This window comes from Semicossyphus pulcher, unplaced genomic scaffold (assembly GCF_022749685.1).
Source record: "Semicossyphus pulcher isolate SPU_LCO1_2020_fin unplaced genomic scaffold, fSemPul1.0.p SCAF_22, whole genome shotgun sequence".
Classification (NCBI taxonomy): Eukaryota; Metazoa; Chordata; class Actinopteri; order Labriformes; family Labridae; genus Semicossyphus; species Semicossyphus pulcher.
The window spans coordinates 14,595,622-14,617,822 of NW_027211696.1; the positions used below are offsets into that span (position 1 = coordinate 14,595,622).

Consider the following 22,201-nt stretch of genomic DNA (forward strand, 5'->3'; position numbering starts at 1 on the left):
GACTGAGGTTGAAAATCGGCGGACTGGCCCTTTAAGCCTTTGAGACAAAAAATGGAAAACGTGGTGGCAGAGAAGCTCAGGAGGAAGAGGAGAGATGCTGTGTGTTACATAATAACACATAAAAAGAAAAGGGAAGGAGGAGGGGGGTTCAGCCTGGCATTCAACACGCTCGCAGATGAAGCTAATGTTCAGATGGAAATATACAGTAACAAGGAGGAGATGTTTTCCTCTTGGTGCACATGCAAAAAGGAAAAAAGAATAGTTGGACATGTGTAGCCGGGTAGAGTTTCAGGTTGTGGAGGATTGAGGGCTGGGATTGGCTGGGAGTTTGTGCTGCAGGAAACCACAGGATGTGAGCCTGGCTGCATGGAGCAAAGCTGCAGACAAACGCACACATGCACACGAGAAGTACACGGTACAACCACCTGATCACGCCAAATACACACTACACCTACGACTCCTTGTCGGTTTTGAAATCGACTTTAACACGCTCTCCTTTGGGATTTCGTTGTTGATTACTTTCTGAGACAAAACAGCAAAAGATAAGAGACAAATTAAGTGAGGAGAGAGGAGGAAGGATAAAAGAGTTCGTCCTGCTCGAGAGCACGGCTTGATCTCACGTAGTAAATGTTTTCTCCTTTACAGTAGCAGGTCTTAAAGGAGATTAAAAGCTCATTGTAAAGCTCATTAAAGAGTCATTACATGCTGTGGCTTCATATATGTTTGCATTCAAGCTATAAGCAGCTTGTGTATCACAGAGCTGTAGCGTCGGGGAAGCACTTCACGAGATAAACTGTGCGAGACAGCGAGAAATAGAGCTTAAAACATCCTCGAAAGGCACTCCTCATAAATTATTCCAAAGAAAATGATTCCATTTACCGTCTTTACTCTCCCGACACGTGTTTCAACGGCTTCTTAAAATGAGTTATTTCACGAAACGGAGACGCTGGGACCGAGTTCAAGCTGATGGAGTTTCTGTGTTTCCTTCTTTCAAGCATCCCTGATCCTCTCTCTCTCCCTCTGTTTGTCTAACCTCGACCCCCTTTTCTCTGTGTGTTCTGTAATCCCATGATTACAGTCACACTTTCATTAGCTGGAGGCTGTTTCTGCTGAGTCGAGCTGTTTTTTACGCTAATAACACTAAAAGCTACGGGCTGTGTGTGTCACCGTGTGGCCCGCAAACACAAACCGACTGGTGCCGTATGAGAGATGTGTACGCACATTAGAGGAGCAGTTCGACATTTTGGAAACATTTGCTTTCTGGCTCAGTGTCAGGCGAGATGATCAATACCACTCTCATGTGTGCCCATTTAATCCCAATCTATAGCCAGAGGGCACTTAGCTTAGCTTAGCACCAAAATTGGAAACAGGGGCAACACGGCTCGGGCTAATGGGAACAAGATAAGAGCTACCAGCCCCTCTGAGGCTCACAAGTTTACATGTTGGAACTTGTTTGTTTTGTCCGAACAAAAACAGGTAAAAACAAAATTTCAATGAGTCTCTGAAAGGCAAAAAAACCCAGTAATAGTAATGTAATAGTAATCCTTTCTTCTATGCCGTTCCTTTTTAGTGTGTAACATTGGCACCAGGAATAGTTGCAGTTTTTACGTAAGGATTTGATAGCACAGAGTTTTCATGGGCAGTGAGAGCGAGCATGGAGGGGGTTGGTTCTGGGACGCCAGAGCTAACTGTTGGGGCTAACTTGACGAAACACAGGTGATAACAGGCGCCCACTTGATGACTACAAGTCTGAGTTGTGGAGGCCATTAGGAGCCATGTGGTTGGGTAGGTAGTATGAGTGTTGTCAATACCTGGAGCTCACATGAACGGAGCCTTGATCTGGAGGTGGTAATGCTGAATGGGTTGCAGTGACCACTAAGGGGTCATGTGGTAGGTTAATTATAAGTATTGGGATGAGCGCTTATCCTTATCCTTAGGGTTAGGGTTACCCCCTACCCTAATCTCTATTTATAGATTCTACATAGAAAGGTAGAATCTGTAGGCAGGGACGTGGATTTTAGGGACGGCAAGTGTTCTGATTTCCGTTTGTACTACGCTTGTAGCCCGACTAATATTGACCAATCACGTATCAGCAAGCTGCAGTGTACGCAGGAAAAACAGCCCGTGTGGAGAGCAAAAACATGTGGAAGTAATGCAGCGTAATGACATCCGAGATTGGGGTTGGGGCAATCTCGGATCCCACTGGCTATATTCTGATGACGATACACAGTGAACATGCCGGGTGAGTAGCCAGCTGTTAGCGATAAACAACTTCCAGTCAAGACTTCCTTTTCTGCATGCTGCATTGTTTACATTAAAAGACTGATTTACTTTTATTAACGGGTCTTACCTTTGCTGAAATGTCAACATCATGATGCAGATTAGTAAAAAGTAAAAATGAAGCTCTGTCAGGTCTGTCCTCGAGAGGAGAAGAAAACTACTTTAAAATGGTCGTTTGTTGAACGGAGGTTGGATCGATCTGATGCATTCGAGGAAGTCGGGAAATCTGAACGCTGAACGACTTTCGTGACACAGTGTCAAGGGAATATATCTCAAGTTGAATTTTAGATCTAGAACAGATTGTTAGCTGTTAGCATGCAGATTATTAAGAAGCAAAATCATGGTCAGATGGCCGCTGATGGGGATGTCATTACGGCGCATTACGCTCCGCCTGCTTTTGCTCTCCACACGGACTGTTTTTCCTGCGTACGCCGCAGCCTGCTGATACGTGATTGGTCAATATTACTCAGACTACAAGCGTAGTACAAATGGAAACCAGAAGACTTGAGAGAGATTACCCCCTACTCTAACCTTAACACCTCACATCTTCCTTGCTCTCTCCCCTCATGATAATAAGGGAGTAGGGGGAGGTAGAGCGTACATCCCGGCCCAGCGGGGGGTGAGTGCTAGCTCCAGACAGGGCACCTCACCCTGACTCTGCCTTCCCTGTCTTCTTTCTAACACACCTCTCTCTGCAAACTCTTCTCTCTATATTTTTTCACACTCTTGTGTGTTTAATTCAAAAACTCCCGTGTCAAATGTCCCATTGACATACTGTAGTTTTTATTTTCCAGGTACACTGACAGTTTCCTCAGCCATAAAGCCAAAAGGCATAATGACCAAAATGTTGAACTATTCCTTTAATGTATAATGGCTTCATGGCATGCTTCTGTGTGTTGGTACAGTTCTAACAAACTTTACCTTCTCTTTTTGTAAGTACTACAAGTGTTCTTACTTTTCATCCAAGCTGGCAGAGTTCCTCAGCGTGAACGGGACGATCTCACTGCACGAGCCCTCCTTGCTTTCCGCCGCCATGTTGGCCCTGATGAAGGGGTCCAGGTCACCGTTGACCGACGCGCCCGGTTTGGTGCTGTTCTCCAGGTTGAGCAGGTTCAGGTAGGACTCGGCGTTGTCCACTTGGGTGGGGGAGAGCGGTGAGGTTTGGAGAGGCCATGCGGGGGTGGAGGTGATGAGCTGGTCCAGGGTGTGGCTGTAGTGATTCTTCAGATTCAGAGACAGAGACTTTGCTGACGTAGGAACGGGGCTGCTTGAGGACTGCTGATCACCTGGAAAGACAAAATGCCAAAATCAAAAACATAGAGAGACGATCCAAACACAACCAACTTCTTTTCTTCTCTCCGTCTCATCACAGAAAGGAGCAGTTGGCGCTGGTCCAGCAGCAGCACTTAGGCCAGCCATGTCTGAGATTAGCAAGATTAGCATTTTCTATCAGAGGGACTAACATGATTAATACAAGCATGAAACATGAACACTTCAATAAGTATACAGACTCGTACACAGACTCTCACAGCTCGGCCCAGTGTGTGTGTGTGAAATTATTATTTGGCAACACTGACCGTTCTTTTAGCTGCTATAAATAATTCCCCTCCTCCAAAAAAATCCTCCTTTGGGATGAAGGTGTGTGCCTGTGTGAACGTGTGTGTGTAGGTGTGTGTTTGTTTGCACAAAAATAAAAGTTGTTCACACCATCAAAACTCTCACCGAGTCTGGGAGTGTGAGATAATGCGACAGAATGGTTTTTAATCCATAAATGATGATATAACCTCGACTGTAGAGAGGCTATTGTTTTGGAGAATATGTTGATTACGCACGTTGTGTTACGCAGGCTGAGAGTGGTTTCTAACACAATGTGGAGTCCTTGATTTTAATAACAAAGCTTATGTAAATCTCAACTTTCATTTCAAAGTGAGATCGATACCCAGTCTGTTCTGTAATGGACACAACTGCAGCAGCAAACACACTTTATGTACACACAGTAGCCTTTTGAAAATCTCACGCAAGCCATAAATTACACTTAATGAAACCTGAACATTGTCTTTGTATGACACTAACAGAGAGGAATCCATAGCTGCTTTCCCACTGGTCAAAAAACCTGCTAACACCCGGCTTTTTTGCTTAATGGGAAAGGTTAAAATCAGCATTCAGACCCGGGGCAAATAACTCTGCAGTAGACCCAGGTAACTATCGCCTTGGCTCTGATCAGCATTGATGGGAACACAAAACTTGTGCCGACGCGCTAATCTCCGCCCCCTTTCCAGCGCGATGCTATGCTCCGTCGGTAACTTTTGCGACTACTTGTCATCTCAGCTACAAATTCAGCCCGCCTCCGTCCGAGCAGCGCTCGAACATTGTTCCAGATTTGTCAGCATCGAGTTTTATAAACAGACTGAATGAGTAATAGATACAATAAAGACCTAACCGCCGTAACATCTTCACTGTTTACTAACCCTGCTTCTGGCGCATTTGTGACGTCAGACGGTGACACAGCAGAAAAGACACCGAAAGGAGTATACTTCACGGGCAATGGGAAAAGAGACAATCGGCATCTATAAGCAGCTCTTCCCAGGTCTGAGAAACCTGCGTCAACACGCCAATTTCGATGGAGTATAACTATAGCTGTGTCCCAATCCAGGGGCTGCAGCCTTCGAAGGATGTATTTTAAGGCCGATTGCGCATCGAAGGCTGTCCCGTTTCGAAGGCTCCTTCAGATGCGGCGGACAAATGCGCCCTCCTTTTCTCGGGCCGCGAAGGATCCATCAGGTGCATCCTTCGCAGCCCAACATATCCCGAGATTCATTGCACGCCAATTCAAACAAGATGGCGGACTCTTACGCTGCTGAGGACTACACATTCAAATGTAAACGTATTTGGTTTCAACAAGAATAGCTAGCGATACACATTAAAAATAAGAACGGAGACAAATTAGCTTTAAAATAATAGGTTAAGTTACGTGACGTTAGGTATGCTAGCTAGTTAGTCCGTTAGCTACCTGTTGCTGATGTAAGGGTAAGGACGGGAACAGCTGGTGACGCAAACAGGAAATGCTCCGTAGACCAGACCGTCTCATTTCAGTTCGGCTGTAACGGTCTACGCAAGCTGTGAATGGCTCATCCTCCGTAGACCGCCTCATTCGAAGGCTGCAGCCCCTTCAGCACAGCTTACATGTACTGTAGATTGCAGCGTTGTTGACCTACTGCACTGTATTGTGTTAGGTGTTGTGTATTTAAGCGGCACAATCATTTGGAGGGGAGTAAGATTATTGGAAACACAGTTCAATCCAGGACAAAAGCACCGTTAACTACGACCTTTGTAATAATCGTACAGCTGATTTAAACCTATTAGAGAGTGTAAACTTTGATCTTCTTAAATGTACTTTGGCAGATTAGTTCAATTGGACTGAATGAAACAGTACGAGTGAACCTAATACAGTCCAGACTGAAATACCTCAGAAATGATTGGACGGATGCATTACATTGATGGTTTCAGAGACGATAAATCCTAATGACTTCATTAATCATCTTACTTTTCATCTACCACCGTCATCAGGTTAAATACTTTAAATATAAAATATTAGGAGCAATAAAGTCCAATAAGATGAGGTGTGGCCCACTGCTGGGTGATGGAAAACACGTCACTAACTGGCCGCTACTTGTGATTTTTTTTCTGCTAATGTCGCCACAGACACACAGTCTGTAATTCTGCAAATGCAAAGACTTTCATCAGTGGGCCATAGGCTCACCATTGTGTTACCTCATTCGGCGATAGATAGTAACTTAACAGACATTTATTTACATGAAAATCTTTGAGATTATCACTTTAAACACTATTGCTAAGTTCAGCTTTCGAAAAAGTAAGATACAGAAGTTCTCTTAAGTCATGAACTATTTTTAGCTTACTTTGTTTTATATTTCATTTTCTTTAAATGTCTTTAAAGTACGATTTATTTTTATTGGTTTGTTTTATTGTCTTTTAAATTATTCATGTTTTCTTCAGGTCTTGTTTAATATTTATTTCTCCGCCCCTGTGAAGCACTTTGATTTGCCTTTTATCTGAAAGGTTCTATGTAAACAAACTTGCTTTGCGTGGCCTCCTTTGATACTTTGATGAAGACATCATAGACACAAAGTAATGCTTTAAAGTGCTTGTGATTGCACCTGCTGGACGACCCTTCAGTTGAGATAAAAGCAAAGCGCCTAATTGAAGGACATCCAGGTGGCGTAAAGGGAAAAGCACCCATGTTAACCTGCAGAGCGGGGTTTAAACCCTGGCAGCTGTGCTTCTGCCCCATCAAACACGGCCGAGGATGTTTGCAGGCAGGAAGCCAGTGAGGGATCCTAGTTTGTGTCATGACTGATTACACCATCCCCCTCGTCTACAAGGGACTGAGCAAGGACAGCAGCTCGTGAGGGACCCTGACCTGACATGAGTCCGTCTGAGGGATTACAATGTTCCTACCGGCCCCCTCGGCAGTCACTTACTGTGTCCGTTAGTCAGAGGCTCCTGTTGTGTTGATTTCGGGGAGCGGTCCTCCAGCTCCTTCAGCTGCTGCACCAGCAGGGCCAGGTGCTGCAGCAGGTCTCTGTTCTGCAGCAGCAGCTGGTGGACGCGGGCCTGGGCCTCCATACGGGCAGCCGTCTCCGCTGCCATCTGATCCTTCAGCAGCTGCACCTGGAGCGGACACAAAGGGTAAGGTGTGTTTGTTGAGTGAGGACATTTATGGTTTGATTTATGTGAACAATATAGCTGTGTTTTTGATCCCTTGAATATGATAAGAGTCAATATTCTGTCTATATTTATAACCCCGAGACTGTGAGCTAAAGCACTGACAAGGTCCTTTTTTTATGGCAGCGCAATCAAGTCTTTAAATACTTAAGTAAATATGCACATTTCCTTAGGTGATGTTATAAATAGAAGGCTTGATGAATCTCTGGAGATACTTTATTAAAAATGTGCATCTTAATTTCAGCATTGCTTGTATTTAATTCTGCTGCACAGACTGTCTTTCCATTTCTGTGTTGGTGCTGCCCCCTAGAGGAGAAGCAGCGGTAAAAGACAAACAACACAGCCAAATAATGGTTAATAATTCATGCCATATTGGACGAGGTGAATCAACAACATGAGCCAGAATCAATCTGTCGGATTCAGGGAGGATTAGAGAAATTAAACTAAGAGTCAGGGAAAATTGGAGAATTAATTTGTACATGCCCGTGGATTTAAAGAAGGTGAGTTTCTGGATTGATTCATTTGATAATGATTATTAGGGGCTGCGCGGTGGTCAAACACAAGCTCATTAGGTTCATTGGTGACCTTTAAATTGCCCGTAGGTGTGAGTGTGAGTGTGAAAGGTAATCTGTCTCTATGTGTCAGCCCTATGATTGACTGGCAATCAGTCCAGGGTGTACCCCGCCTCTCGCCCAATGACTCTGCTTCAGCCCCCCCGTGACCCTGAACAGGATAAGCGATGATTATTGAGATTCCCTCGCTTAAGGCCCCGTGTCCACATAGCGCCTTTTTCTGGCAGAAGAGCGCTGGGATGAAGCGCTTGTGCGGTGAGAAAAAAAAAAGCTGCACACGGGTTCTGTTTCTATGACAACAATAAGTTTAACTTACGACACAGTTAACAACAAGCGTAGGGCGATAAAAGCACTCTGCTCCCACAAACGGGCTGTTCAGTCTCTATTGTGATACTGTTTGTCACATGTACAGCTCTGGGTAGACAGAAACGACCAAAAAAAGTTGCTCCTCCATGTTTGGTGGTAACCAGGGTGACGATTGGCGCGCCCAATCTGATTGGTCGCCTGAAAAAAACGGCGGTGACGACACAAGCGTCTTTCTGAAAAGTTCTGAGATTTTCAACTCGAAGCGCTCGGAGCGGCCGCACAAAAAAGGCAGAGCGCTCTGAACAAAAGACGCTGTGCTTTTTCTCGAGGCGGCTGCATACACTCCGTCCTCACTGGGAACAATTGTAAAAAGACGCTTGCTCAGAAAAAGGCGCTATGTGGACACGAGGCCTAAGAGAGACTGTAGATTTGAAATTAGCCGGTCAAAGGATGATTATAAAAAGATCAGAGATTCGGGGAAATCTAATAAAGCAAGTGAAGGCGATGTATTTAAAGCACAAATAAACACTAAAAGAAGAGATGAGATTATTCGATAATAGATTTCTCTTTCAGCTGAAACCCTCTACCTGACCTTGTTATTGCAACATGTGTCGAGGGCTCACAAATATTTCACAGCTTGCTCATGAAGTGTTTCCAGCTCGGTCTGCCGCTGTCAGATTCTCATTCTGTTTCTCACCTGCGCGACGGCCACCTGCGTGTGCTGCTGCTGCTGCTGGAGCTGCTGCTGGAGAAGCTGCAGGTAGTGCTGCGATGCCAGCGGGGTGAGAGACTGAGAGCAAGGGCTGCTGGGAGTAACGCCTTGGGATGTGATGGTGAAGAGGGACCTTCGATCTAAGTCCTGAACACAGACGAACACATGGACAGAAAAACATCAAAAACACGACGCCAATTTTCCCCCCATTCCTGCTACATTATAGGAGCTATTTTTAGACATAAGTCTCCAAAGATTAATGCAATTAACAAACCAGCAGGAGAGAAACCACCTAGTGTTCCGAGTCCCTGTTTCCAGGACTGTGACCCACAGATCTGGTGCCCCCTGGAGTCCTACATTAAGTCCTCACCAGAGCCGAAATAATCTCTAAGCTCATTATCGCACCATTAAACACTCTGGCGCAATTTATGTGTCACATTCTGCTTCTTCTCCACATTTTTAGACCATTTTGCAGATGATCTTTGGTAGTAAAATGGTCCTTAAGCAGAATTTCACTTCATACCCAAAGCAATTATGTGCTTATGTCTCCAGGAATATCAGAGTTCTCTTAGAGAGAGGGTGTGTGTGTGTCTGTGGATGTTCAAGTAACACACAAAATTCACATCTGTGTAACTACACAATTTGGTCCTGCTGTGATGCAGAATTACTTTGCTGGTCAAGTGGTGTATTGTAATGTCTACCTCACACCACTAGAGGGCGTAGAAGTAGCACACTTCACAGAACAGGCGTGCATCTTGGTGAAAGGGGCCTTTACTTCCGTGTATCATCAGAAAGAAACTAAAAGAAAAGTTAAAGGAACTTGGTAGTAAAATTAAAAGATTCAAAACTGACTTTTAACAGGGAGAATCTGTCATCCTCTCTCTGTGCCCCGAACACCTGTTCTAGCGCTGTATAACTTCGGTTGAGCGGGTACGATCTCCCGGGAGAAGTCACGGCACGGCTTTCGAGCAGGAATCCCCGAAGGCGAACACCTTCCGTTACCCGTCTTAGCTCGGTGTTCTCAGTGAAAGCGTCATGGCAGAGACTTAAAGAACCGTTTTTGTCCACTGTTTCATATTAGAGATTTCTGTTTTGGTATTTTTCATCATGCTATTTTTTATTGGTCTTAATGTCACGTACCTCAATGCATCAATCAGGATTTAGCAGCATTTTAATCCGATCAGTTTGGTGACTGATCACACTGCACCATGAAGAGTTGATGAAGCAGATTATCTGCTATAATATAATTTTTGAGTGTCAAACTTTTTCTGAAAAAAGTTTTTACCAAACTTAATTTTGTTGCTTAAGTAGTAATGAATATTTGTGCAATTAAAACCCTTTTGTGCAATACTCACTCGTGAATATACAACACCTACAAGTGAATGTATATTTCCGCCTCTGCCTTAAATGTGTATATTTTGCCTACGTTGTATATACTTAGAAAAATGTACACATCCTTATTTTTTACTTTGTTTTATTACTGCATCCTTTATTGTTAATATATCATATTATATTTTATATGTCCCTTAGATCTAACATTAACCCTTGTAATTGGAGCCTCCCAGCATTAGAATTTCACACAGTTGTACTTGTATGACCGGAGTGACAATTAACGTCTTGAATCTTGAATAAAACAAACAAAACTGGCCGATTAATCAATTACTTCATTGTCAGAATAATTTTCATACTGATTGTTATGATCACTTTGGAGTTTAAGTCATAGTTTGGCTTATTTTCTGAGGCTGTTGGTCATCACAAATGGGCCATTTACTTGCATCACTTTAATCTCTTGTAAATTATAAAACATTTTTTACAAATCTTTATGTTTTCTGACATTTTTAGGACAAAAAAACGAGCAGATCAAAGCCTCAGCAAACTTGGTTTAAAATGTCAAGTATCACTTTAAATATGCACGAGTAAATTAGATACAATTAAAGATAAAATTCTAAAAATAAATTCTTGGTTATTATTTATTCATTGTAATTATTTATTCATGACTAACGAGCTTCATCAGGACTGTGCGGATTTGGTGTGATGTTATTGAAAGGAGCCCGCGGCACAAACAAACAACAAATAAACAATCCACCACGACCAGAAGACTGTCAGACTTTGACTCAAATGTTGCTAAGGTCAAAACCTAGTATGTGGCTGACCGCATCAGAACAATGTGTTTCAAGGACTGTCCTTATGAGGCCGATGACAACGTGTTTGAAAGCAGGTGCTTGCTGCAGACGTAGGTGAGGACAGCGGATGAGCAACTCTCTCTGTCAGTCAGTTACTCACTCAGTCACATACAGACCCATGTGTAGGGCTGATCCCGGTGGTCAGCCAAAAACACACATACAGATTTGTCTTGTGAAATAACTGAAAGTGTTCTAACTTTTAGAGAAATTGAAGAGCCTATAAGCCTGAGTCCAAATTTCCCTACGGAGACAATAAAGTATTTCATGTCGTATCGTATCGTATTATATCGAGTATCGAGTGTAGGCAGCTGAATGTATGCAGCATCTGAGTCCAAATGTACCTACTCAGACAAAGTATTTCACATCGTATCGTATGACATCATATCATATGACATCGTATCGTATCACATCGTATCATATCACATCATATCTTAACGTATCGTATTTTATCGTAACGTATCGTATCATTTCGTATCATATCATATCGTATCACATTATATCGTATCGTAGCGTAGCTTAATCTATTGTGTCGTATCAAATTATATCGTATCGTATCATAGTATATCGTATCGTAACTTATCTTAATCTATTGTATCGTATCATATTATATCGTATCGTATCGTATCATATTATATCGTATCATATTATATCGTATCGTAACGTATCTTAATGTATTGTATCGTATCGTATCGTAACGTATCGTATCGTATCGTAACGTATCATATTATATCGTATTCTAACGTATCATATTATATCGTATCGTAACGTATCTTAATGTATTTTATCGTATTGTATCGTAACGTATCGTATCGTAACGTATCGTATCGTGTCGTATGAAGAAAATAATCTCCACTGGAAACATTACAAACTATAGCCTGAAAAAGTCCATTCAACAGCTCAGATGATCTGGGAGTTGTTTCTGTCCACTCCAACACAACCAGCATCGAGTGCAGTCTATATCTTTTGTCAACTCTTTTTCCCACGTTATCCTGATCTCTCATCCCTCCATCTCGCTCTGTTCTCTCTCTTTTTCCTTCCCTCGCTTCTTTGCTTATCTACACAGAGCAGATGTTCGTGAACCCCTCAATGGGATTATCGTGGCGTTTCTCAGAAATCAAAGAGAACAGACCGGGGTTTTTGGGATTAGGTGTCCCCCTTTCACAGCCAGCAGGAATATTCAAGTTCCCTCAATCCAATCCCACTCCTCCTCTCTCTTTTAGCAGCCTGATAAAAGCTGCGTCTCCCACACTTTTGCTCTGATGACAAATCCAAATGAACACATCATGACACACCAAAGCTCTTATGTCTGCATCTTTTCACCCTGTAGCTGTCAAAATATTTCGTACCTTCATGCAGATTTAAAGACGTTTCAAATCCCAAAAAAAGAGACACAAATGTAGTCTTTTTCATTTTATGCAAGAGCGACCAGCATGGTTCATACCTACAGTATCTGCTGCCAACTTAAAAAAAAAGCTGCAGTCAATGATCTGGTCAGGTACTGCAGTAGATGACAAAGCACTTTGCTGTGCTTTCTAAGTTCAATGAGCCATTTGGCAGCAGATTGCCTGGATAATAGCAACACAACACGACTAAAGCCAAAGCAATGAATCAGAGCCGAGACAAAGTCCTGCAGCTACAAGGCCAGAAGGACTCCGGAGCGAAGAAACCTGTAATCATTCAAATCTAAATGCTGCTGCTACCTCATCAACCCCTACTACCGGTGTTGGTAATAAAGGAGAACTTTTATTACAGCTGTGATAGATCTTGGAAATGTCACACACAAAAAACAATCTGTTAAATCACATCAATTCCAACATTAAGTTTATCCAATTTGGCTACTTGTTAGCAACTTCTTTTCACAGCGACCTTTTTCAAAAGTCCCTAAGGACAAATCTTTTAAGCCTTACCCTTTAAGATACTCCCTTATACTTCTCAATAAAGGTGAACTCATGCTGACTTAAAGTGGCTGTGTTTTCAGTGAGTAGGAAAGAGCAGCAAATTAAGTCAAATGACCATCAGACAGACAGTAATGTGACTGACCTGTAAATGCTAATTAGGCAATATCACATGACGACCAAATCGCAGCCGTGCTGATATTCAGTACGACATCACGACCTCCAGTGTGATGTTGCTTTTATACAACAGTTATACACCAGCAACAGTAATAAGCGACGACAGATTACTTTTTGCTCCACCAACTGGACTAGTCCCACAACTTAACTGAAACTGGACTCTTGTTGCCTAGCAACCCAAACATTCTCCTGCACTCTAACTACAGGCTACCACAGATCAGCAGTTTTTTATTTATCTGTATGTTTTAATTTATCATCAACAAGTGAAATAAGAGTCTGCTGTGTGGTTCAGAGGGAGCAGCTTGATCAATGTAGAGTTAAAGAGTCTGCTGTAACGTTAATTAACAGTATTAAGAACATGTGGCTGAGGCGGAGTGATACACAGAGTGAAAAGTCCCAGTGAGTCTCATGGAATGCCTCTTGTCCAATCAGATTACCTGTTGAACTAACTGTTGTATAATAACTAATAACTAATCATCATTTTTTGTCTTCGGGGTTCCTTTGTGTGTGTATTAAATTATATAATTATAAAAAAATTGTTTGGGTCCTCTCTATTTTAAAGTTTCTAATATAATATATGGATTTACATGTATTGAGATGAGATACAAGCAGCTTAAATAACAGTAAAAGCTTGTCAAGTAATCATTTGAGTTAGTTGGACTTTTAATATTTTATTTCAATATTTAAAAAATGTCACCAACTTGAAAAATGGCAAGACAGTAAAAGGTCACACAGGTTTTAAATAGCTGACACATCATGTTGTCAGCTGCTGTTAGTCCTGCGTCGAGATTTGATGACAAAGTAAAGAGCACTGTGGTAACACAACTACTCTTTACTGTGAGTTTAAACAGGGTGCTTACAGACAGCTAACATTAGCTTAAACTCCTTTCTGTAGTGCAGAACAAACACAGCACTAAGTGTGCAAAAGCTGTTGGTGATTAAATAACAAAAAACAAGTTTGTAAAATTCAGTGATGTACTTTGAAAAAAAAAAAAGATCATCTAAAAAGTGGGCTGCGTCCTATATACCGGTGCGACCAATATACCAGTATAAAATGCAGAGAGAGGTATTTTATTGTGTTACAGTATTTTACCCAGACGATGGACATGCACTGTCATGATTGCCAGTGCAGCCGCCATCCGCACAACAAACAACGTTACCGTAGGCTGAGCTCAACTACCGCACAGTTAGCTAGCAGCATTGCAGACACGACACGGCGAAAACATGGAAATAAATTGAAATAGTGTTGAAATAACTTGCATACATGTTTTTATTAATAAATAGCTCTCTGTCATACCCCCCAAAACAGACCGTGTCTTATATTCCAGATTTTACGGTAACCTATAGTGGGAATTAGAGCTAATGTCAGCAAGCTATGCGAGCTAGCTAACAATGCCTGAATGGAACATAGTTAGCCTAACTTGCTAGCTTATAATTTCAAAGTGGAATACAAACGTAGCTTAACACCAACATTTTGGATGGAGTTTAAGTCTTTATATACACAAGAAATGCTGTAAGGGTGTTTTTTAAACTTCAGTATGCTACATCGCTAAGGTCATCGTACCAGTCGAGTCATGCTAGCTTTCAGATGTCCGTGGACTACTGCAATGAGATATGCTTATCCAATCTCCAACAAATACTGTGTGTCCAAAACAGTTTAATCCATTATTTGTTTTACATTAAATCTTAATCCCATTTTTGACCTTTGATATTGTAACGCTGGGTATAAGTCGCTGTTCATGCTGCTGTTGTTTTGCAGTTGTTTATTGAGAGAGGTGTCCACCGTAGTGGGTAATTGACAAGTAGCTCCAGGGGAGGAAGAGGGAGTTATTGTTATAAAGCTACTTTTAAGCGGGAGTTCGGCGTTCTGGGAAGAATAAGACGCATGTTGAGCTAGCGAGAAAAGCAGTTAGCCAACCTGTTTGTTGTATTTTCCGGGGACAACCTCCACCTCGGGTTAGCCATTGGTGCAACAAGGATATAAATCTGGGCTCTGTTGACATAGCAACGCACATCGCCTCTTCCTCGTTCCACCGGTCTTGCTAACCCCGTTTGCCTTTATACTTTGAGGCAGGACTGTAACCAATTATCATATCAAGCAAAATATGTCAAAAAAATATAGTAACCTTCAGTAATTGCATCTATATATGTGTCTGAGTGTGCTGCAGTCTCTTACTATGATAGTCTGTCCAGGTTTGACCATGTTCAGCTCAGCCAGACTCTGCAGAATCTCACTGACTGCCTTTTCACACAGTGAAGTGCCGGCTGAAGGATCTTCTCCTTCTTCTCTTCCTCCATTTTTGCTCTCCTCCTCTTCCTCGCCTTGCTCCGCCCCCGTCAGTTTACGACCTGTAGAGGAATACACAGAGAAATTAAACATGGCAGTCACGGTGTGGGTTTTATGTTTGGTCACTTTTGTGCAGCGTTATTTTCCTGCTTAGAAGTGTAAGGATATGCTTTCATGAGCACTTTAATGTTTAATGTTATTCAAAATACCAAACTGACAGTGCGTGATACATAGCAAATTCATGAGACTCCATTTTTTTATGTGCCGATTAACATTACGGCTCATTAAAAATAAATTTAAAGACAAAAATACCTCAAACATTACAAACATCTTCATTAAGATCCTGAATTAATTCTATTTTAAGCACATACACAGTGTTTTACCCTCTCTGACCGTCACAGAGCTGCAGCTCAGACCCAGACAACTACTCATTCACTGTGCAAATTACACTCATTACTGGCAACACTGGCAATCACCCGCCTTTGTTGTACGACAATGCGAAAGTTGTAATCATAGAGAGCTTTCCCATCATTACCCTCCTTTCCACATGACATAAAGGGAACATGAAACCTTGTAGAACACTCAAACCAGAATTACCTTTATGTTGTCCGGTCAATCTGTTTACATCTCCGCATAACACAACATCTGTGTTGTTGCTGTTTCATCGTTGTGTTGAATTAAAGAGCCAGAGACGTTTCATGGCTGTAATTAGGCCGTTAAAAAGGCGTGTTATTAAAATAAATGAGAAAGGTTGAGCTTTAGCCAGGAGAGAGATGGTCCTTATGTGCACAAAATGACCATTAAAGGATCGCCAACGCACAAATAGCACCATTACGTTATGGTATAATGTAACTTTTAATACACCAGCATGCTTCTCTGTGGGAACTGTTGTAAAACAACCACAAATTGTTATATTAATAACGTTTTTTATCATTAATTATCAATTGTGCCATCACTTGGAGAACACACTTAACACACTGTGTCATTTAAAATGGTCAAAACATTTATTAAAAGTTCTCCACATCAGGTCAGCCTATTGTACATTTCTTATTTATCTGGTTTAAACCATAAACTGTATAAAAACACGAAAGACATGACAGATCCCTAAAAGTGAAGCCAAACCCTCTCTAGCGCCCCCTGCTGACTGGCTGCAGTATAGGTCATAAAGCCCGCCTCCTCCATGTTAACAGATGGGACATGAGTCAAACTATAAAATCAAAATACACGTCAAATACATTTTTCTCAAACATGGTTTCTGTCATTATAGTTAGTTCTTATCATGCTGATTTACGTCCACGTGTTCATTTTTCTGACAAGTTTAGTTTTAATTAGTTATTTGATGCTGTAAAAATGATGATTGACAGCTCAGCAGAAGCAATAAACTTTGAAATTGGCGCCATAGCTGTGGAGAAAGTTGTACAAACAGCTCGTGGTTTCGCCCATTCTACATTCCTACAACACCCAGCGTGCATTGCGGCCCTCCCTCTGAAAGGAACAGAATCCGAAATACGACGAGAATATACCGGTGGATCATCTAAAAAATCTTCAGGTCTGCAGTCTGCATTTCAAACCTGATGATTCTGAACGAGACATGACATGGGAGGCGGGCGTCCTAGATTGAGGAAGTGTAGTTTAGCTCCCTGGACGTTTTCTAGGGCCCATTGGAGAAGCGGATAGCGTCCTGTAAAGGCACAGAGCCATAATGGCATTAGCTCCGTATTATAGCATTAATAGGACTGTGAACTGGCCCTTTAAGTGTATGTTTTGGTTAGCGGAGGTACTTATGGAGGCTCCACCCGCTGATCACTCCTAATGACATCATCATTGCGAGATGGCAGCGCCCATCACAGGGACTATTTTGGTTTCACTTTTGTACAGTTAGAGCAGATGGAGACGCGTCGTCCATCTTTATATACAGTCATTGTTTTTTTGAAACAGTACGTGTCTGTTGGTCCATCACTTTGGTGCAGCCTGAAATATCTCAACAACTATGGACTATTGGACAGACACTCATGGTGCCCTGAGGATCAACACATGAGTGTGTTGATACCCAACTTATCCTTTGACAGCACCAGCAGATTTTCCATCAGCATCAGCTGTGCTTTCTAATCATCAGCATGTTAGCATTTAACTCTAAATACCCCTAACAGCCTCACAGAGATCGTAGCATGGCTGTAGGTCCGTCACCCAAAACGACTTTTTATCTTTGTGCCTTCTTCTGTTTGTGCCACAAAGAGCTGTTGGCTCAGCAACAGCTGGAAGGCACAGAGAAGCAGCAGGTATTTGCACATTGTTAAACAGAAACTAAACTGAACAAACAGTCTCTGGATCCGGAAGTTATAGATAAACAAAGACAAAGAATCAGTTCATTGTTGGCAAAGCGCTCAGAATTTTATATCCAATTTTAAATCCCTCATTTTAAACTGCATTGCAAAAGTTCTGTTCTGATGTCCTTCAAATCTGCCACAGTTAACTAACCGAACATTTGAATGTGTCTTCGTGTAGTTGGATATCCGCTGCAAAGGCAGCACAGTAAACCATCTCATGTTGGCCTCACCCTGACTGCTGGATTCCTCTGTGGACTTGTCACTCTCTCCGTCCGCCTGTCCGTCTGCATCCTGCTCAGCATGCTGCAGACTGAGCTTATGGCACACCTCAAAGGCCTGACCTACCGTCCGCACAATGCGCATGGCCTGCGTCTGACAGGGGAAGACACACAGAGGGAAGAGTTGGAGATGAAAGGTCGATGTTTAGAGGAGAAATATCAACAATAGGTAGAGTGTATGAGGCTTTTCACTCTAGCAGAATGTGACTGATCAGCTCTGATAATCAGAGAAATCAACCACAGCAGTCTTTTAGACGTAAAGCATGCGCGCTTAGTCATCCTCAGCTCACAGTTGAGTACCCGCGGCTCAGACACTAATAATATCACTTCTGTGGAACAATTCTCATTACAGCTGCCTGATAACACCAGACGTCTGAGCTGAGATAGCAGCAACTTGCAACAGCTGCAGCAACACACATGGAAACAGCTCAAACCGAGCAAATGTGTTAGAGACATAGAGTCATGTACTGGAGTGCATCTATTCTGCATGCACTGCAGGGTATAGATCTGAAGGGCTTAGCCACCGGATATTAATAAACCAGCGGAAATTAGATTTTCTGACCAAACTTGAGCGAACACAATCTGGAAATTAGCTCTTAAGAAAAAACTACACATTTTAGTCTGCCTGCATTTTGTCTATATTTTCCATTTAACATGGAAATGTGACAGCAGCTACTTTTAAGTCAAGAAAAAGCAAATCTAATCTAAGTAATGTAATGCATCCGTGAGCCTACTCACGCAGCTGCACTGCTTTAAATTGATACCCTCTCCTCCTCTCTAATGGGTTTCTCGCTGTATGATAACTGGCAGTTTCATTTTCACTTATTTGAACAGGATATCTCAGGGGTGATGAAACATCAGAGCAGCAGCGTACTTGTGCATGAAGCCTATTCCCCAGGAAAGTGTTATTTAATATTTAACACTTCTGTATCGGTCTTTAAATGTTAAGGGAATAGTTCAACATCTTGGGAAATAGAGTGAGATGAGAGGTCTGATACCACTCTCGTGTCTGTACATTAAAAATGAAGCTACAACACGAAGATAGTTAGCTTAGCTTAGCTATGATTGATTGGAAGCAGGATAAAACAGGTAGCATTTTGAGAAGATATAATGTGTTATTCAGTGAGCTTTAGAGGTTTGGGTAGGAGGATTTGTTTTAACTTAAGATAGCACTAGGCTAGCTGTTAGCCCCTGCTTCACGTATTTATGCTAAGCTAAGCTAAGCTAAGCTAAGCTAATCAGCTGATGGCTAATATTAAACAAAAATGTATACGAGTGGTATCAATCTTCTCATCTAATTCTCAACAAGAAAGCAAATACGCTTATTTTCCGGATGAACTATTCACTTGTTTTGTATTAAACAGTAACTTCTTATGACTTTGCATTGGCCACAGTGTGTTTCCTGTTTGTATGCTAAGCTGAGCTAGCCATCTGTTTAGTCTACCAATATTATCTATATACAGATATAGTATCTGGTATCTGATATAGAGTGATATGAATAAGCATGTTTTTGCTTCAAACTATGGCTTTAACTATCATGGTTTAGATCTGTTGTTGTTTTGGGTGGACTTGTGTTGTACCTTCTTCTTTGACTTGAAGACATTACATCTGAAGGAATTACTTGAACCATCTCTTGCGATGTAGCTGAAGATCTTCAAGTCCTGGGAGTCGTGAGACACGTAGAAAATCCTGGAAAACATGACACTGAATTTAAATTTCTAAAAATATCATTTTCTTTCTTTTATTCACCGTCACTACCTCCCTAAAACAACTTAGATTAAAGGTGGAGTATTATGCTAATTTCAAGCTTCACATTTCACTCTGTGATACCTGTGGAGTGGCTTAGCATAATTTACAGTTTAAAAAACTCATCATGTTTCTCACACTGGTGCTCTGTGCAGGTCCTCACACAGCCTCTGCCTGAGATGACTCAGTCAGCTCTGTCCCTTTAAAGGGCCAGTTCGCTGATTTTCAACCTCAGTCCTATCATGCTATTATGGGGAGCTAATGCCATTATGGTAGAAAAAAAGCAATATCGCTCTGTGCCTTTGGAGAACCGAAGACTTCTTAGACGATCCACCGGTATATTCTCTTCATATTTCTGATTCCTTACTGCTCTGAGCCATTGCAAGCAGCAAAACGGTAGTATTTCACTCCAGCGTCTCTCGCTGGGCCGTTCCTTTCAGAGGGAGGGGCGCAATGCATGCTGGGTGTTGTAGGAATGTAGACTGGGCAAAAACCACGAGCTGTTTGTAGAACTTTCTCCACAGCTATGGCGCCAATTTCAAATATTATTGCTTCTATGGATTACAGAGAACACCAGCTTTGACTGACAGTGGCTTTTTCCGGGGGAGAATTGGTCCTTTAAGAAACCCCGCCCCCTACAAGCCCTCTTTGTTCTGATTGGCCAGCTCTCAGAAGCCTGCTGAGGCTGCACTTTGTGATGTCATAAAGTGCAGCGTGTAAAACCGTGTGAAACCTGTCGTTCACAGTAGTCTGCGGACTGAGCTGAGAAGCCTGGGGATTACTCCAACATACTTTTACCTACAGATTTGAAACTTCACTCACGTTTAGTCTGAACATCCGACATTGTAACATTATATATATGTCTTAAAATGTGAAACAGCATAATACCCCCTCTTTAATCTGGGAGAAAGAGATCTAATCTAAATGAGATATAAATCAATGAAAGGGAGACATTTGCAATATGGTACTTTAAATAAACACACGTCACTACACTACTGTGAACTCCTTTAGTGTTATACTGTACGACTACTCTGTCCTTTGCAGCAACCCGACAACAACACACTCTGCAGAGCACAGGGTCAGCCCTGCATCTGCATCTGTGACGTCACCGTGAACCATTAAGAGATTTCACTACTAAAAGTCACATGATGCCGAGCGTACTATACATCTCGTGCAAAAACACACACACATGCATGCACTTAGAAACTCAAGGAAGTATTAATGTATTCCACACACACATTTACAGGATGGGATGGGGCTTTGCTAAATGAAATCCTCCCACAGATATATACATAATTTACACTCACACACGGGTTGAATGTTTAATGTTAAGACACCTGAAAGTGGCGCCTGCTCCTCTCCATCTATCAGATTCCCATTTCCATAAAGAGGCGTCATTTTAAGCGATAACTGGGATTTAATCATTTTATCATACATTTAATTTTTGCTGCTCTAAATTCTCCCTCCTTTCTTAGACTTCTCCCGTCAGGTTGTATCATTTTGACAGCTTAACGTTCAGTCGCTGTGAGCTGTTTAGCTGTGACTGACAGCGTCAAAGGCTCGTTGAGGATTGGCACCATGAAAACAAAGAGGGTGAAGGGATGCTGAGTCCCTAATGAATGCGTTTCTTCTCTTTTAAGTCGAGATATTCTGCCAGACGGATGCTCTTAAATGCAAAATTACAATGCATATAATCTGAGAGTAGGATGCCTCACCTGGAAACATTACACAGTCAAAAGTACACTAACATATGCTCTACCAACTACATGTACAAGCTATAGATTATTCATCATCCTGTGATTGTAGCTGCATTTGGCACCTATAGTATATTACATGCATGCACATTAGCCCTGCATGGTGAAGTACATGTGCTGGCCTACAAAGCGAGAATCAGCTTTTTCCACAGAGGCCCAGTTAGAGGATCTAATTTCCACTGAGAGACATACAGTATGTATTATCTGCTGTATACTCACAGCGAGTGCTTTGGTTAGAGCTTACATGAACATGCAGAGTGCAATGAACAGACTGGGTTGGTTATAAGACGGTTTATTCCAAGGGGGGTATAGTGGCAGAGAAAGGTTTGCATACAGTGTGAACATATTAAACAGTCAGAGATGTAAGACGTGTGACTTACCTGTATATTGGATCTTGCATGATCAGCATCTTGCTCTCATCCCACGTCCATTCTTTCCTCTGTGTGAGACAGATGATTATGATTAAGCACTAAAATAGAATATGATATCAAAGAAGTAAAACACTTATCGATAACTTTTAGAGTTAGATTAGATTTAAGTGTCTTTTTTTGCTTTAATTAAAGGGTTATTGCTTGTTAAAGTACTAATCTCGAAGATTAAATGTCTGTTAAGTCACTATCTATCGCTGAATGAGGTAACACAATGGTGACTGAGCCTTTGGCTTACTGATGAAAGCCTTTGCATTTGCAGTGTATCGTATTTTTATAGACTGGGTGTCTGTGGCGACATTCATGGAAAAATATCACCCAGTTAGTGACGCGTTCTCCCAGCCGTGGTTAGTCTGCCAGAGAGGGTAGGCGGAGCTAAGTGGCTGGTCTCTGCAAGTGTTGCGAGTAAACAGTAATCTACTATGGCTGAACAAACAAAGAAAAGATGGATGACTACAGATACAACTTCAACAATAAGTGAAAATCCAAAGAAAAAGAAACAAACTCGACGCT

General features: G+C 41.9%; 1 protein-coding gene across 1 annotated transcript in view; it reads right to left on the bottom strand.

The window, feature by feature from the left end:
* The window catches only part of LOC138601741 (carboxyl-terminal PDZ ligand of neuronal nitric oxide synthase protein), a 70,946-nt gene that overhangs the window by 13,399 nt on the left and 35,346 nt on the right, over positions 1-22,201 (bottom strand). Inside the window, exons 4-10 of the mRNA XM_069672898.1 lie at positions 21,641-21,699; positions 19,341-19,449; positions 17,713-17,854; positions 15,045-15,217; positions 8,599-8,760; positions 6,780-6,969; positions 3,236-3,566 (exon numbers count right to left, since the gene is read on the bottom strand). Coding sequence (XP_069528999.1) covers positions 3,236-3,566; positions 6,780-6,969; positions 8,599-8,760; positions 15,045-15,217; positions 17,713-17,854; positions 19,341-19,449; positions 21,641-21,699 — 1,166 coding nt within the window. The remainder of the gene's footprint in view (positions 1-3,235; positions 3,567-6,779; positions 6,970-8,598; positions 8,761-15,044; positions 15,218-17,712; positions 17,855-19,340; positions 19,450-21,640; positions 21,700-22,201) is intronic.